The 18,171-nt window shown below is 35.4% G+C and overlaps 1 protein-coding gene across 2 annotated transcripts in view; it reads right to left on the reverse strand.

Annotated features, from left to right (window-relative positions):
• The window catches only part of LOC139973354 (uncharacterized), a 38,296-nt gene extending 26,398 nt beyond the window's left edge, over window positions 1-11,898 (reverse strand). The window contains exons 1-8 of one of the 2 annotated variants that reach the window (XM_071979975.1): window positions 11,288-11,898; window positions 8,604-8,634; window positions 7,889-8,061; window positions 7,039-7,303; window positions 6,387-6,595; window positions 5,719-6,036; window positions 4,614-4,875; window positions 1,944-3,338 (exon numbers count right to left, since the gene is read on the reverse strand). In XM_071979975.1, coding sequence (XP_071836076.1) covers window positions 3,037-3,338; window positions 4,614-4,875; window positions 5,719-6,036; window positions 6,387-6,595; window positions 7,039-7,303; window positions 7,889-8,061; window positions 8,604-8,634; window positions 11,288-11,368 — 1,641 coding nt within the window. In that variant the 5' untranslated portion in view covers window positions 11,369-11,898 and the 3' untranslated portion in view covers window positions 1,944-3,036. Of the gene's footprint in view, window positions 1-1,943; window positions 3,339-4,613; window positions 4,876-5,718; window positions 6,037-6,386; window positions 6,596-7,038; window positions 7,304-7,888; window positions 8,062-8,603; window positions 8,635-11,287 lie in introns of those variants that run through there. The other variant, XM_071979974.1, reaches the window with a different exon arrangement.
• Window positions 11,899-18,171: the final 6,273 nt, after the last annotated feature.

Raw genomic sequence — 18,171 nt, forward strand, 5'->3', positions numbered from 1 at the left:
AAGTGTTGTTTTAATATTAAGACCTCTTTGTTGATTAATTGAATTAACAGTTTTCAACGAAAACAAATCAACATTGTGCTGCAAAGTGATAATTTCTCAAATGTTTTCAATTTATTAACCATTTAAATAATCTACAGCAAAATGATACATTGATTAATTTAATTTCATGAACTTAGTCAATTGAAACTTTTGCAACGTAATAATTCATTAAGTTTGCATCAGATTGTAAGCAATTTTGTTTTTATTTGGTTGAAGCAAGACTAAGGGTTTCACTCCTCTTCAAGCGTTATACGGAGAAGTATAACAACGATGCCAATCTAAAACAGAAAATCAAGCTGTTTTTTCTATAAGGAAACTGTCTGTGCGTTGCAATACACAAAGTCTACTTCTTTCAATATAATTACATCAAATTACCGTCCGAATATCACACAGCTAATACGAGAATGAACCGATTCTCTCTGAACATTCCATTCGACCTGCTGGTTACGTAAACATAGACCATTAATTGTGACATTTGTCCGGGATATGCGTCGTGCCGTGGTGTAATCATTTAGCGACCCAAATGAAGATCTGGTTATTTCATAGATAAAGAAGAAAAACCAATAATTCTTTTCCGAGTAATGTTTATACCTAAATAAGGACAAATATGTTTAAACCCAATTGTTGTAATTCTCACCTCTTTAAAAACAAATACACGTGATAGATACGAAGTAATGAGAATAAGTAAAGTGAGGGATGAGGAAGGGGAGGGACACAGAAACGGATAGGAAGGGATGGGAGGGTTGACCTACCCTAAGGAAATGACAACGGGTCATCAACAAGAATAATAACTCAGTTTAGAGCGGGTAACTTGCGAAAATTATAAACATCACTTTTCTCTATGACATATAATTATGTATCCCAGTAAGCTTCGTGTTGCAATTCAACATGGACTCATTAGAAAAGACTGTATTTTATTCAATGTGTTAGTTAGTCTCCCGAGGGAAGCTAATGATAACGTCAGCAAGGGTTTGGGCAAGGAGTTTCTCTGCAGTAACGCTACCATTAGTGACGGATGTTGTCAGGATACACTTCAATGTTATGACGTTAAAGTCAATGAAGGCAGACAAGGTAAGAAACGTATTGCTCATCAAAAGGTTCATTGATGGTGACCAATAAAAGCGAAAGAAATAGACGAGACAGTGTCCATCCAAATGAGAATGGTGAACCAGAGAAAACAAGAAGAACCATTAATTGGCAAGACGATGTATATATATTTATATATATATATATAAATATATATATATATATATATATAGCCTATATATATATATATATAGCCTATATATATATATACAAATATGAAGGTCTGATGTGACTTCAGTCTTCCGTCTTTAGGTTATAAAAACTTACCATTTGATATTACACTGAACAGGATATAATGATCGCTGCCAAACTACATGTTATTGAAGGCTTTTGGGTAACAATATTTATGTCTCTGAAATCTGTTTAATTGGTGTTGTCTCTTCGTACATTTTTCTGTCAAGAACATCTCACTAACAAACGGCGAATTGTTTCCTGTTTAGCCTATATAACGAACATTTGTAGACTTAACGTGGTGTAAAAGGCTGAGCTTTTATAGTAAAAGTATATTGGTTTTGAAGATATTCCAGTGAAGTTTTCATTCTCTTGTTTTAAAATGAGGCAAATTGTGCTTCTTTTATAAATAAAAGCAAAGATGATTGGAATGCACTTGTTAGCAGGTTGTGCCTGAATTTGCTAAATGGGTGCTTTAGCAAAGATATTATTAGCTGTCATTGACAATTCAATCTTAACGTTCTTTGTTCTTTTTTAATTATTTCAAATTTTACCGACCAACTCTTTAAATTAGATTGCGTCATCAGTCATCAGTTGTCAAATGAAGAGGCGTAGAAATATGCGATTCAAGTGATTTATTAATTTAACCAAGGCCACAAAGTCCAGAGGCTCCCAAAGGGTTTGCCCTTCCATATTGAATTAACGAATCACAATTGGTATTCATGTTCCCTTATGAATATTTGAATGATTGCCAAAGTGTCTATGCTTCATCGCTAGGGGCAAGGTGCCGAATAAGGGAACAGCTGGATTAAGGGGCATTGCAGCAATTTCAAATGATTTTCGTTCGCTCGTAGAGCTTTCAAAGCAAAAACATCCATATTAGAAATGGGAGTTATGGACCCACCCTGCAACATTCACTTACAATGCCGCAAGAAAGCGATAATAATATCCAGTTTTGTATTGAATTCTTCAAAACCCGATGGATGGCAACACACTTACACATTCCATGGAATTTGGTTCACAACTCGTATCACCGGTAAAACGTGTGTTCAATACTTAGTAACGCTAAGGAATTCGTATAATACTGTACGGAAGAAAACAAAAGGTAAGCCAAAGATCTGAAAGGTGCAAATATAATTTGGGAATGGGAATGTATTTATATAATATAGCCTAATATATAAGTAAAGCCCATATATATTTTCTCTGAGTAATGTATATAGATGTTTATCGCCAGCAAATAATTTCTGTCAAATGTCATCGATAAACAAGGCAGACACAACTGAAGATTTGAATACATCATGTCGTGTCGTGTTGGTACTCTCAAATGAAGGCACATCGAGAATCTTTTATTTTTTATATTTTTATTTTGCGTTTTGGTTAGCGTACACATAAGTTCGTGTTTCACTTTAAAATGGTAAAAAATGGATGCAACAGATGTATATTGCTATGTGAACTTTCCTAGATCTTTCTTCCACTTCAATTTTTCTACACATAACTGTCTCTAAGGACTGAAAGTCCTATGCTTTTGAATGTGTCCTCCTTATTTTTGTTGTAATACTCGATAGTTCTCTGAAACAGAGAGAACAAATTATATGGTCCGATGAATTTTTTGTATGCATGGCTGAGAAGTAAATTCTGAAAAGCTGATGAAACTGTTTTGGCCTAATTGCTGAAGATATCTCAGGATCCATATTTTACGAAACTTCACTATCTATATGTATGTGATAGATATGTTTGTTATCAAACTGGTCGTATCCTCATTTTTGTACCCGCGATACCGCACTCGTTCCCAGAAAGTTTATACCAGAAGATTCCGCGGTAGTCGCTGTACTGGTAGTCTCCGTTGAGGTTAGCATAAGTGCAATGGCGGTAATATCCATTTCCATACCATTTAAAGCAATGATTGGTATCATTATGATAACGATGAGGGTACCACCATGCACCTTGATGCCTCTGTGCACAGTTGCAATTATCCGTGCCATCGTTGTACCTATCGCGCGTGCTGAACGGATCTCCGGAATTCGAGCCCATAGAGTTATAACCTGAAAGGATGGAAATAAGGACGTATTTAATCAGCATTGCATACATAGGGAACTGAAAAACTCAAACCATAACATGGTAGGAATTTTTTGTCAGTTAAACATCTTCTAGAATTCATTTAATAACCGTATTTAACCTTTAATTTATATGTAAACATGCTTGCAAGTATTCAATACATGCTTGTATGTGAATATTATTATGATTTTGTTTAAGTGCAAAAAAAAGTATGGTTATTTATAGTGAGAGGAGGGGAGAGGCTGGTGGTGGGGATAAATGGATATAATTTATCGCCACTTCGATTTGAAAACTATACGTATTTATTCTTTCTGTAAGCCAGGTTCGTACATTAAGGTTTTCCAATATACTCAATTCATCGGAAGTGAAAGAAATATGCGATTAGATGAATTTGTTTAAGGGCGAATCTAAGGGGATAAGATGCATCATTCAGGAAGTCTTTCCGTCAACGAGATTATAACTACCCAATTGTGCATTAGTTCAAAACTTGTTTTCGCCTTTGAGAGACACATTCACCAATTTAACATCACATCATATATAGTGTCAATATCATCACTTCCATATGTGTGGTGTGCATGAGTCACATTCTATTAAATTATGTACATCATTGTATTTGTTCAGATTAATGATATCATAGTAAAGTGATTAATGAGGTGAAGAGGTCGTGATCCCGCCAAACCACGCAACTCTATCGCTTATCACAGTAACACTTCAAGCGATATTTGGTTAATAGTGATATTGCCCACATCTATTACAGCAGATTCAGTTGTTGTGTCAAGTTTAAAACGTTTAAAGTGTTCTGAAATTCCAGTTTTTCAGATTCGAACAGTTGAGGTCATCATTGTTCGTGTCTTTTTGATCAGCAAGTGGATTGAATAGCATTAGGCTCAGTTTTTTTTTAATTATGATATATTTGATAACTGCATCTTCCAATGAGTAAGTAATGCCAAACGTGCGGCTGGTCAAATTATATTAAACTTGGTTGCATTTTTGTTTCCCATTCCCTTCACAAAGTTTAGCCACGATGTCTTGGAGGTTTATTAAAATCACTATTTAAGACAATACTGATGTAGTAGATTACGAGTAACAACAAGACGTGGTTATATATTATATGTATATATGTTTTGTTTCACTTAGCAACTTCTGTTTCTCGAGCATTTTTCTGTGGATCATGTGGAGTGTGTTGTGCAATGTAAACCAAACCAAGAACGAAAGTTATCAAACCAAAGCTTTATAAAGTAAATGTTGCAAAATACATCAACCTGCATTTCCAGAGAACGAGCCTAAAGAGAGCGTATATTTGTCATCCTCGTCTCCAATGCTGAATCTGGAGTAGAGGGCGTAGTACTGTGAACCAGCTGAATCTGTCAGATCCACCTTAAGTTGGTATGTCTTCTGAGTTGTATGGTCGTGAATCTTGTCGTTACCAAGCCAGTGATCACCGCTTAGACTTCCAAACCCGTTCCTGTACGCATTCCAACCACGATAGAAGTTAACTGAACCAGACCTCCTTCGCTGGAGAACCTAGAAATATGTAAAGGTATAAATATGATATAAAGTTAAATATCGTTCCAATGCTGTTTTCGTCATTGTTTCCTCGTACACTTTTATCTGATATAATATTTATTATATCTACCTAGTGCCCAGCAGGTATTTTTTTCAAAACCCGATGGGTGGCAACGCACTCACACATTTTAAGGAATTTGGTTCGCAACCCGTTTTAAACGTAACACATGTGTTGTAAATACGTAGTAACGATAAGGAAATCGTATAATACTGTACAAAAGAAATAAGAAGGTAAATTCATGTATCGCCACATATCTAAAATGGCGCAAATGAATGGGAATGTAATTATTTTAATGAGAAAGTTCACGAAATGTTTATCGCCAGTAAACAATTTCTGCCACAGAGTGTTGCTCTTAAAGGTGTCTCAGACCATTGAACATGTTTCTCTCGTGAAGAAAGCTAGGCCAGCCAGTACCGTTATGTTTAGATACTGATATTGGTGTCTAGAAGCTGTTTCTTGTAAGACGACACAAGACTTACGCAACTGAGAGCTAGTAGCGAAAAAAAAATCGTAAGTGCATTGGACATCTCTCGCTCAATAAATACACTCAGCCCCCCCCAAAAAAAACTCAAGTTCGTTATGTGAAATGGTCTTTCCGGTGAGTGTTAAGTTCAATAGATATTCAACGTCAGACATGGTGATGCACAGTCGAATTGATATATCGACAAAATTGTCCTGTTTAATCGAGGAGAAGCTTCGTAGTGCCTTTTTATATTTAAACCTGTACTGCCCGTGGGCCGCGTTCAATTCGATCAAGGCGGTTAGAAGGTATCATTCTCTTGTGAAAAGTGAAGACTTACAGTCCATCCTCCTCCGTCTGTTGACATCTCACAGTAGACTTGGAAGCCAGAGTCCTCCCAGCCAGTAGGATAGATGGTATAAACCCCATCGGTATGGATCCCTGTATTGTATATCTCGTAGCAATCCTTCAGGGGTCTTTTCCGAATACACGTTATCCCATCTCCTTCAAATCTATCGTTGCAAATACATCTTTGCACACCGTCTCTCTCCTGACACGTTGCATCGTCACTACACCGGTAGTCATCTTCATGAATCAGCCGATGATCGCTGCAGTTAACACGGGAAGTACTGTCAGAATTGACAAATGATTCACCGTCCTGTCGTGGAATATATACTTTAACAATTTCAGTTTATCAAAAACCCATTTGCTGAATCACTTGTTACTAATGAATTTAAGTCAAATTGCCATGACCAGTGAGTTTTCAAGTAATACTCATTAATAGTTCATAGAATAATATATGCAAAGATTAACCTGAAAGATTTAGCGAAGAAGGAACATCGTAAATATAAGTAATACAGCATGTGGAAATGAGGAATTGACTAGTGCTGCAAAATCTTCCATACCATTATTAGCTTATGGAAGAAGTATACAAAATCAGCATATATCTTTATAGCAGCTTCAATGAGAGAAAAAAAAAAAAAACTTCTCACTGATCCATTGACTTACATTAAGCACACTTCCCTTTTCTTGTACAAAGCATCCACACTGACTTTCAGGTATGCAGTCCTCTCCTTGTATCATATAACCGTCTGGACAGATGCATCTGCCTGATTCCATAGATGCTGAAGGGATACACGTATTTGGTTCGGTACAACGTCTCTCACATGTACTGTTAGCAAACTTCGTATTCGATGGACACCACTCAATAAATGGACCTGGGTGAAGGTAAATGAAAAAAATAATCCTAAAATTGACTTGGTGGTTTGACGCATTGAAATTATTAAATGGTCTAGAAATAATGTCGTAATCGCTGCCAATAAACCCTTTATCACCCACAGTAGAGACAGTGGGTGGGGGGGGGGGGGTTGAAAAGATTAACCCGTATTAAAGTTATGGTAAGCAACCCTTTTTGACAACAACAAGGACATTGTTGTAATCTATTATTACGTTAAGTTTAATAGTTCTATAAATATATTCTAATAAATATATATTTCAATAATTCTACTAGAAACTCTAAAAGAAACCTTGAACAATTGAAGAGAAACGTTGCACGTACCTACATTGTCTCCTTTTGACATAGTTTTAATGAAAACATGAAATAAGATTGAAAATCGTGCTTCGTTGAGATAAAACCTACATGCTAAAACAGGACCTTTACCTGCATTGCCACCTTCGTCTCCAAGACTTTGAATAGAATATTGGCTCCATTCACCAACGATACGAAAATCGTCGTAGGTCACGTGATACGAGTGCCCTAAAGCATTCGTTAAGTCCAAACGAAGTTGATACTTCTTTTGATTTGTTAGGTGAGCGATTTTTTCATTTCCTAACCAAAATTCACTTCCCAAAAATCCAAAACCGTGCTTGTAATCTAACCAATTCCGATTAAAGTTGATGAATCCATTCGTCCGTCGCTGTATTACCTGTCGTAATAAAAATGAAGGTAGGTCTATGTTCATATCTTCCACAATGGAGAGAATTTGGTTTTCTTTTGACGGTTGGAACTGATTGTTTGGCAAAATTGCTGAAAATTTTCTGAGTATTTTTGCCAAAAACCAAATCTTCATAGGATTTTTCCAACGCAAAGACTTGATAATTTCAAGTTTCCATGATATTTGCAAATCAATCTGGCAACAGCAGAAAAGATTATCCACAGAACAAAATAATATTTCTACAACAAAGATATATTTTAATGAAAATTCTTAGTACGGAGAACCTTGTCTGAATTAAGTTAACATTCTAAATTTATCAGGTTTCAAGATTTTGATTAACATAATTAATGCTTTTGAACAGCATCAACTTCGTTTACTACGTTGGTATGACATTTTAATGCTGCTTAGTGAAGTACAGTCAAAATTGTGTCTCCTGTTGTTCGAAGAGGAACGCAAAAAATGTCAGTATTAAAGTTCCTGGTTGTTTTAGGTATGCGTTGATCTATTTTATTGACTGATGCAGCATTATTTTAAAGTTTTGAAACTATTTATAAGCTTGGCTAAAGTTTAACTTACCGTCCATCCATCACTGTCTAAGTCGTTATCACAGTACACTTCGAACGCCTCTGGGAAACCAGCAGGTTTGATTTTGTAGACACCAGATGCATTTTGGGTATTTGAACATATATTGAGGATTTCGTGGCAATCTTTCGGGTACTCGGTTGATGGAAATATAAAGTAAGATAAACCTATTTCAGGAAATAACGGATAAAAGCAACATGAACTTTCTCTTTTTCTTCTGCAGCCATCAGTATCTATGGATGTATAGGTTACTTTTTCGATTATAAACCTGTAAATGTTTAATTGTAATAATGTCTACCAGCATTTCTGCTAAGAAAGAGTCATCCAATTGTTTAACTTAATTTTGTATAGGGTCCTTTTTTCATGTAGGTCTTTAACTTCATCAAAACAATTATCCAGTTAGTTGACACGCCGATTACTCAGCGGGCCAATCAAATCACCTTAACAACATTTAAAAAGATCGAGAAAGCTATAGCGTCTGTCATTGATTTACATTTCCACCTTCCTCAACAATTTGTATTAAATGTTATAACAATTTTGGTTCCAATTTCTGATATTAAATTTATCCTAAAGATCTACACTAATGAACAATCGTAACGATGATTTCAAATACGAATACTATCACCTGGAATCGTAAAAGGGTCTTTTGAATCAGTTTAAGCTAAAGTGTAAGTAATAAATTAATAGTCAATATCAAATGGTAACTTACTCGATGATTGATCTGTAACGTCAGGAGAAGCCTGCATATAAGACAAGGAACGTATATACTGATCTTTATATTCTCAATGCACATAAATATCAATGAATTGTTCGAGTATAAGATATGTTCAATCATGTGTTCCTTTCACTTTATTAAATATTAAAGCATTAATTCTGTGACGAAGTGCGTAAAATTGTCATTACTATTGAGATGATCGCAAATTCTAAATACAAAATCTAAACAAAACAATAGTTTTTACGGCAACAACTAACGTATAGAAGGTCGGGTTAAAAAGCCTTTTCTGGAACAAAGAACCGTTTTTTCTTAAAGTAACATATTAGACAAAGTTCTGTCGTCTCAAAGATCATATGCACGTTATCAGATTCAGGTATCTTCAGAATAACAACAGTTGCCAAAAACATATTTTCTTTGTCTATTCCCATGTCGGTATATGATTTTCCTTTTTGTAGGAAACATTTGATATTTGTGAGCAGCACATTCTACGATTGCTTTTCTTTCTCTCTCAAGACAATGTTGTAAAAGGCAAATGTATTACTTTTCGTTTCGATTCGATTTGATGATGTACAATGCAGAGCTTACACGAAAGTATTTGATGCGAGATGACTATTATCGCTCTATAGTTTATATTTCATTTCACTCATTTTTGTTATCATTTCATTGTTTTCTGAAGCAACATTTTCATTCTGTTTGGAAGTTGCCAGGGAAGTTTCTCACTACAGTCTCCCAACAAACTAAGGCAAAGTGTCAATAACGTTCGACAGAAAACGTAATAAAATTAAATAGACATTCTTGGCACGAGATCCTATCGCAGTGAACAAAGACTTTGTAGGAATTAAAAACAGATGCTCAATCCCTATGTTCTGGAAAAGATAATAATGAATTTTATTAGATCGCATGAATTTAACTCAGTACCATTATCTGGTATTTGGATATAAAATGGAAATGCTGGTTCGTATGAACGGAATCAACGCTTAGCCGCATGGACAAGTCATTTGTATAGAGAAATATCGCTCTGGCAAGTATAAGTGCACATTGATCATTTATTTGTTAAATCTAATGTCTTAATCTTTTCATTATCCACCAAATTGCGATATTTTCTGCGAGCATAAAATTAAGTTATGCCGATAATGTGAACTCATTGGCTACTGATGTGTAGCTTTATGTAACATTACAAATGTGTTTGGTATGTCCAGAACAGAGCGGTCAATTATTAAAATATACATAAATTGCAATGGAGTGAACCTCAATATGTAATCATCACATTGTCATCAACTTATGCGTTTACTATGTATTTGTAAAGTTCTTAGAACACAACTCGACTCAGTGAACCCTGATGTGTAGCTTTACTTAAAGTTAAATATCTGCTATATCAATAGGAAAGGAAATCTGTATAAATCGACAATAAACTTGAAGATAACCCCCTAAATTTTACCACCACGTATACAACTATAGTTAACGTTTCTCATGTTCTTAGAACACAATGCTGCAGGCAATTTTTCTGTGACCTTACGAGCCATATCTGTAAGAGCGATTACGGAGATGGGTTTAACACAAGGATGTGTAAGTGAATTGGTAACCAAAAAGGCCGAGGTAAAAGATGATGCTGATATTTGGTATTTTAACCACAGATTTTTGTCGTAGCATAACTGAAAGCCTGTGAAGCTTTGCAGATTGTCAGCTATATCATTTTGTTAAACCAGAAAAATGATTCGTTCTTGAATCAGAATAAGTTTGGTCTTGTGTGTGATTAATTCTAAAGTTATATAACGGACGTCCTAGGTGTTTAATGCATTACTTTGACAGTTTCCTTAATCTGCATTGGATTTTTAACTTTATCATAAAATAGTATAAAGCGTCGTCAACGTTAACAGTAATATTTTAAAGAATGAGTTTCTTGACACATAACCAACATGAGGTGTATAGTGTACTGTTGGGATATGGTATTATCATATCTTTCTTATAACGCAAAATGTTATTCTCAAACAAGGTTACAATGAAAATAACTCACCTGGATACCCAAAGGAAACATGGTTAAGTAAAGAATTTAGGACACGAAATATTTCGTTCAGCTATAGTCCCTATATATATATATATATATATATATATATATATATATATATATATATATTTATATATATATATATATACATAAACATATATATATATATAGATAAAATTATAAAAAAATATTAAATATAAATTTGTGGATGTGTTGACGTATTCAAATTAAATGTATAATAGTTTTAAAAGAACAGTTGATTTTGCTAATTCAGCGAAAGAAAATAGAAGTGAAGCCTCCATCTGAGTGTTTCGTTAAATAACTATTTCAATTAACTGATAGTTAACCTACATCACCTATTAAAACACTTTACTATTTCTAATTTTTATCATTTGATAATTGAAAAGCTGAGATGCCAAATTTCGAAAATCGTGAAATTATTGAATACCTTCTCCAAAAATTGTAAACTGTATTTCAGTATCAGTTATGGTAAATGCAACTTGGTGTTACAAACATTGCAGTGATAATAAATGCACAGTGTTATATTCAATGTTGAAAGTTCACCCAAGATGATCTTTGTTGTAAAAAAATAGCAGAGTTGTAAATCTTTGTATGCAGTCCATAGCCTAAAGACATCTCACCCAACCAGACCATTTTTTTTGGAGAAACTTACCGTTATGAATGCAAAGACATTCCATCCCATCAACAATGTGAAAAAGTTGACACAGAAAAGTTCCCTTCTTTGGTACTCCATCTTGCGAGCCCTGTGCTTTACGAATAATACCTGAGATTATCTTCAGGAATTATCCTCGCCGTTTCACCTCAAATGCGGAAATTCTCGAAAAGTAAGTACCGAAGAAGCTTGTGGAAACTTTGAAAGGTTTTTATCGTATTACGTGACGTTTGCGACTACTAGACCATCCCATCTTCACAAGTCCCTTCTAGTCTTCCGTTAGAATGTATGTAAATAGAAGCTATGAAATGTCTCGGAGTGACATGATTGGGTGTGACAGCGTTCTAATGCGCAAGTCTGCAAGCGGCTGATGTAATTTTAAACGAGGAAGTAAATGAAGATGTAAATGAATGAGTCTAGTATGACATCCTATTACATTACGATATATTGTGTATTGATAAAATGACTGGCGGATGATGATGGACGGTAAGTCTAGTATTGCATCCTATAGTATAGACAATGCATTGTATATTTATGAAGTATGGCCGACGAATGAGAACGGACGATAAATCTAGTAAGACATCTTTATAGTATATATAGACGATAACATACATAAGTATAATATGACTGACGGAGGAGGATGGACGTTAAATCAAGTAAGACATCCTATAGTATAGACGATGTTGGGTGTTGGGAATATAAGGGTTTCCCCTTGTGTCCTTTTTTACCATTTTGCCGCGATTGCTATCCAAATTATGATGAAGCTATGATGATAGCAAATCCTACTTAGTCCCGATAATCTCGCAGGACAGATTATGATTGTACGTACATACAACACTTTCTGAAGGTGTTGGTTGATTTCAAAACCAACTAGTGTTTTTGAGACACTCGTTGACTTTTCGCCAACAAAAGCGTCAATTTCTGTTATATCGTTTTATGCATACTCGCAGCAGGTATATCCGACTGTGTACATTGTCATCGGCTTTGATACAGGGGTGGGACGAATCCCTGGGAGCTGCAGCATTTCAGATAGTTCTTGCCCTTTCGGCGAGCGAAAAAAAATCATTATTTATACATGTCAGTAAGAGGAAATCAATTTGTCTTGAATAACAAGTAACCACCATCTGTTCCATTTTAAGATATGTCTTTATCCCTCATAGCAAATTTGAAGCACACTAAACGAATTTTCTAAAAAGGAATTATTCCTTCATCTTTGTTCTTGCTTTCCTTCCTTTTTGTTTGGCAGATGTATGAGCTGCAAGAAAAACTCCGTGTGGACCTTACCCCGTCCTCCTCTTGTTCTCACCCCTCTTGTGCTGTGCTGAATGGAAACTGCCTCCTTCATCAAATGAGTGTGAAGTTAACGGCCGCACTTGAACATGTTTCGAATCGATATTCGGTGGAGGATGAGTAAGAGGTGGAGAAGTCAGATGGAATTGTTAGTCTCATTGTAAGATAAATTGAAAAAAGTCATACTCACTCGCTCAACTATATCATAGCTGTATTCTTCCCCACAACCATCTTCACCCAGCTTCCACACCAGCAAATGAAAAAAACCCATCTCATTTAAAGATTCTGGTGGGGAAGTCTCAGTTTGTTTTAATCCTTCCCACTCATTAATATGCATAATCTCCATAAGTATAAACAATGTCATCCACCTACTCATTGGGTACAGTATCACTGTACCTAAAATTGTTACAATATCCGAAGTAAACATCTTGTGTGTGCTCCGGTCATTTAGGGGCCGTTTCAATTTGGATATTACCTGGTATGTCTGTGAAAACCAATTGTAAATTTCCACTTGAATGTTATCGGAAATACTACCAAATATGCAAGAATGTAAGCGTTCCCTCATTAGTAAAAGTTCAAAAATATATTTGTTTTGTCACTCTAAAAGTACATATTCAGACTGAGATATTAAATTGTCTATTTTATAACCCACAATGACAGGGACTTATTTGGAGGATCAGAGTAGCTCTAACAGAGTCCTTTTGAAAGCCTTATAGCATGCTGAATTTTGGGGGCCGATAAGGATGTCTTTGGACACTGTGAAAGAAACTACCTGGCAAGGTAATTTGTTGCATAGTATGGAAATGTTTACTCTGTTAGTAATACAGATAAAGAGTTTGTGCATTTAAAATTACTATTGACTTAACTTTTGGGCAGGTTTTGCTGTAGCATTAACTTAACTATCAATTTGAGTAGTCGTAGGGTTTTTATACTTACTACTAGCTTCAGAGAATTCAAACGATACATCAACCATAAGGAAGAGGCAAATGAGTCGAATGCTTCTTTCCACGTTGAGCGGTGTATCAGTAAACAGTATCTATTTTCAGGTTACCCTCTTCACACTTACGACAAAGATGACTAGACCTGCCAAACTGCAGCAGCAAATGTGTACTTGAAGCTACAGCTTATGCGCATGATCAATATGATGAAAGCTTACCAAATGTATATGTAATACGTGAACCATCTTATTATCACAGTTAGGCATACATTAATAGATGTATGCTTTAGCGAGATAGTTGCCAGCGGGGATGTGTATACTAATGGAGATTTTTTAAACGTTGGAACATTGATGAGCAAGTCTTGCTAAATGCGTAACCGATTTGAACGTTATGAAAGTATGACGTGACTGACGAGTCGAAATGCTATTTAAAAATTATTCAGGTAATAATATTTACCTGGGTTCGGCTTTATTGGTCGAACTCTTAAGCACCTATACATCTGAGAAAGTATTTTAGGTAAGTTTTTTGCCTATTCTTCTCAATTTTTCTTGTGTGAGGTGCGAGGTGTAACCGGTCAGTTTTGTAGAGAAAACAGTACTAATGAACTTTCGGTTTTACTTTGTTTTGTTTCTCATATTTGTTTGGTATTTTCTATTTATATCAGCGTGATTTCAAGGCTTCAAGATTTACTCTAAACTTACCTCTACAATTTTTATCTACTTCAAGTCTTTGCATTTTACGTTGTCTCTTTCTTTGTTGCGAATGTCTGATTGAAACCAGAACGCCGAATTGCTAAATAAAGAAATCGCATAAATAACGAAACCAAAACTAAATGTCTGTTCTATTTAAAAATTATTAAGGTAATAATATATACCTGGGTTCGGCTTTATTGGTCGAACTTTTAAGCACCTATACATCTGAGAAAGTATTTTAGGTAAGTTTTTTGCCTGTTCTTCTCAATTTTTCTTGTGTGAGGTGTGAGGTGTAACCGGTCAGTTTTGTAGAGAAAACAGTACTAATGAACTTTCGGTTTTACTTTGTTTTGTTTCTCATATTTGTTTGGTATTTTCTATTTATATCAGCGTGATTTCAAGGCTTCAAGATTTACTCTAAACTTACCTCTACAATTTTTATCTACTTCAAGTCTTTGCATTTTACATTGTCTCTTTCTTTGTTGCGAATGTCTGATTGAAACCAGAACGCCGAATTGCTAAATAAAGAAATCACATAAATAACGAAACCAAAACTAAATGTCTGTTCTTGGTCTTAACTTAAGTAGCAGAATTTAATTCCAGTGACATATGCTCTGTAAAGAACTATAACAAGTTTGTGCAATTGAACAATGAACAAGTTAGACATATAACGTAAAATGATGGGTTTATTCTATCTATATCGTTTTCCTTTGTCTCCAACTATCCCCCCCCCCCTCAACCCACACACACAAACGCTTACCCCTCGCATACTCCACACACTCTCTCGAGCGATCTCACACACACGTCCACGCTTACCTCTCGCCTACTCCACACACGCAAAAATCCACAGTTATGTTATAATATGAAGGTCTGAAGTGATATCAGTCTTCCGTCTTTAAGTTATTACATTTACCATTCGATACACCGATAACACTAAACAGAATATTACGGGAACCTTCATGTTATTCAAGGCTTAGAGTTATCAATATTTATGTCTCTGAAATTTGTTTACTTGTTTTTGTCTCTTCGTACCTATATTCTGTCAATGACATCTCACTCACAAATGGCGAATTGTTTCCTGTTTAGCCTATATAACGAACATTTGTACACTTTACGTGGTATAAAAGGCTGAGCTTTTATAGTACAAATATATAGGTTTTAAATACATCCCAGTGAAGTTTTCATTCTCTTGTTTGAAAATGAGGCAAATTTTGCTGATTAACGATAATTGGAATGCACTTGTTAGCAGGTTGTTTCTGAATTTGCTGAATGGATACTTAAACAGAAGATATTATTAGCTGTCATTGACAATTCAATCTTAACGTTAAGGGTTTGTTCTTCATATTGAATCAACGAATCACAACTGGTACTATTATTTCCTCATGAATATTTGAATGATTGCCAAAGTGTCTATGCCTCATCGCTAGAGGCAAGGTGCCGAATAAGGGGCAGTGCAGCATATTCATATGTATTTTGTTCTCTCGTAGAGATTTCAAAGCACAAAAATCCATATCAGAAAGGGGAATTATGGACCTATTCTGCTACATTCATTTACAATGCCGCAAGAAATCGATACTCATTTCCAGGTTTGTATTGAATTCGACGGCACTGTCGTCCTTAATCTGGATCTAACCTCTATGCACCCTGATTAAACTTCATAAGGGATCCTTACCACCCTATATCTGACTTTTTTTCTGAACATAATCCATGTTGTGTCGGTATAACAGTTCATATTCCGCTGTTTGGCTGTTCAAGCAAAACGATAAAGCTCCCTTCTTGTAATGATCTTCTAGCCATACTATTCTGTAACAGTGCCCCTGTTCATTCTATACCTACCCTTATATTTGATGCCGACTGTGATATGGGGTGTGGCAGGTTTGTAAGTTACTGGTAAGTGATACAAGCTACGTTATATGAATTTTGAACTAAATGGATAGGAAGACCAGTATTGTGAACAGGATTTGGGTGTAACATAATCCTCACGTAGCTCTACCTACGACAATCTACTCCTCACTCTTCAACCCTTTACCTCATTACTAAACCCAACCCGTAGCCCTGTAACCTTAAACACCCTATTCTCTTACCTTAAACATACCCCTAACGCTAGCTCTTATCGTTTACATCATCAATTCATATTACATGTCGAATGTGTCTTCTATAGGCCATACCCTTGATTGTTGGTGCTTTTCAGAATTAAGAGATCTATTCCATTTACATTTAGATCTAAGCGCAACCCAGACCCACCAACACGAAAAACCAAGTGTGCGTTCCATCTCTCCTGAATTACCGATCAACAGATATGTAAGATTTTGACATTGAAATAGGATACTGTATAGTAACACGTATGATGACTTTCTGTTTGTTCTCGTGATGTGAATTTCACATCAACACTGGCGGATCCGTATAAGATAACATTGCCAACAACTTAAAACTGTGGTGCTTATTATTGAATACATTTTATCAGTAGATTAAATTACAACTGGCTGTAATAACATCGATCTATATTATAGTTTATATCTAAATCATTCTATTAATTGATACAGACAAAATTCTCATCCTGAAAGACTATTAAACATCCAATCTTCAATATTAACTCGATGAAAGAACGAACAGACTAATCTGTGTGTATTTCTACCGACGTGAATAAGTGTTACTCTGCTACTGAAGTATATCATCAAGAGAATATGCAAAATGACGCGGCGGCCAATATGTAATGTGCTTAATAGGCCTACCTGACAGCATCATTAGTGCCGATAAATTCTAAGCAACTAGCTCGTTTTTGTGATGATCTTAAATAGATTGATTTGTTTTCTTTTTCTTGAGACATCTCACGGGCCGCAAAAAAATCATTGGCGGGCCGCATGTGGCCCGCGGGCAGTAGGTTGCCCACCCCTGACTTAGAGGATTACGGACGCGTTTGCCAACCATAGCACCATCTTTACAACTGAATATAAAACTTGCAGATTCTTAGTTAATGAAGCCTGAAGATTGGGTCATTTTTCTAAACCACTTCATTCACCAAAGAACTAGAGTATTCATAAATTGCACTACAAATGCATAAAGTATTCTTATGATTAGTTAATCGCCCCAGTCTGTTTATACCACCATAGTCTACAAAGGTGTGAGTCATAGAGTTTAGCAGACGATTATCTCCAGTACTTGGTTCGATCATGTTCAAAGTGAGAGAGAACATAGCTCGCTCCATACTTCTTAACACACCTCAGGGATCTATCATTTATACTCACAAAAGGTAAGGTTTCAAAGAAAGTCTCTGTATAGATTTATCTCCCGGTTAAGAGTCTGTTAAACGGGTACGCATCGATTCACGCTTGAAGAAGAAATGACTTTTACATACGGAAGGTTTTAAGTTCTTCTTGTGATCTAAATTTACTTTATTGGTTGAATAGGTTCTTTGTAACACATGCAATTTAAATTCAATTGGTCCTAAGCAGGCAAATACAACTAACAATTCGACATAAACTATAAATTCAAATGACAAATATAATGTATCGAAAATGCTCAAGATGCCCAAAACTCTCATGATAACTACAACGATATAGACTACATTGATTCAAGACGTTTCCTTCTTATAGTTTGTAATATACAGTCAAACGGAAAACTTTCTGACTATTACATTTATCGTGTTTTCAAGTCTTCAGGAGCAAATGAAGCATCATAGCTATTATATGTCAATAAGTTATTATTTTCACATTACGTTACTCTACTTACACAAAATAAATTAAAAGATATCTTAAAAGACAATCATTACAAATTTGTTGATTCTACCTGTTAATTAATATATTAATTATACTATGCAGATTTCCCCCACGACTGACGTTGATGTAACCCCATGAACCATTGTCAATGAAAGCCTACAAATAGACAACGCCATAATTTCATCATATTTACATCCGTGTTGAAAACTCTACTGATGTGGATAAGTGACGTTTATCATCAAAGACAT

This window comes from Apostichopus japonicus, chromosome 9 (assembly GCF_037975245.1).
Source record: "Apostichopus japonicus isolate 1M-3 chromosome 9, ASM3797524v1, whole genome shotgun sequence".
Classification (NCBI taxonomy): domain Eukaryota; kingdom Metazoa; phylum Echinodermata; class Holothuroidea; order Aspidochirotida; family Stichopodidae; genus Apostichopus; species Apostichopus japonicus.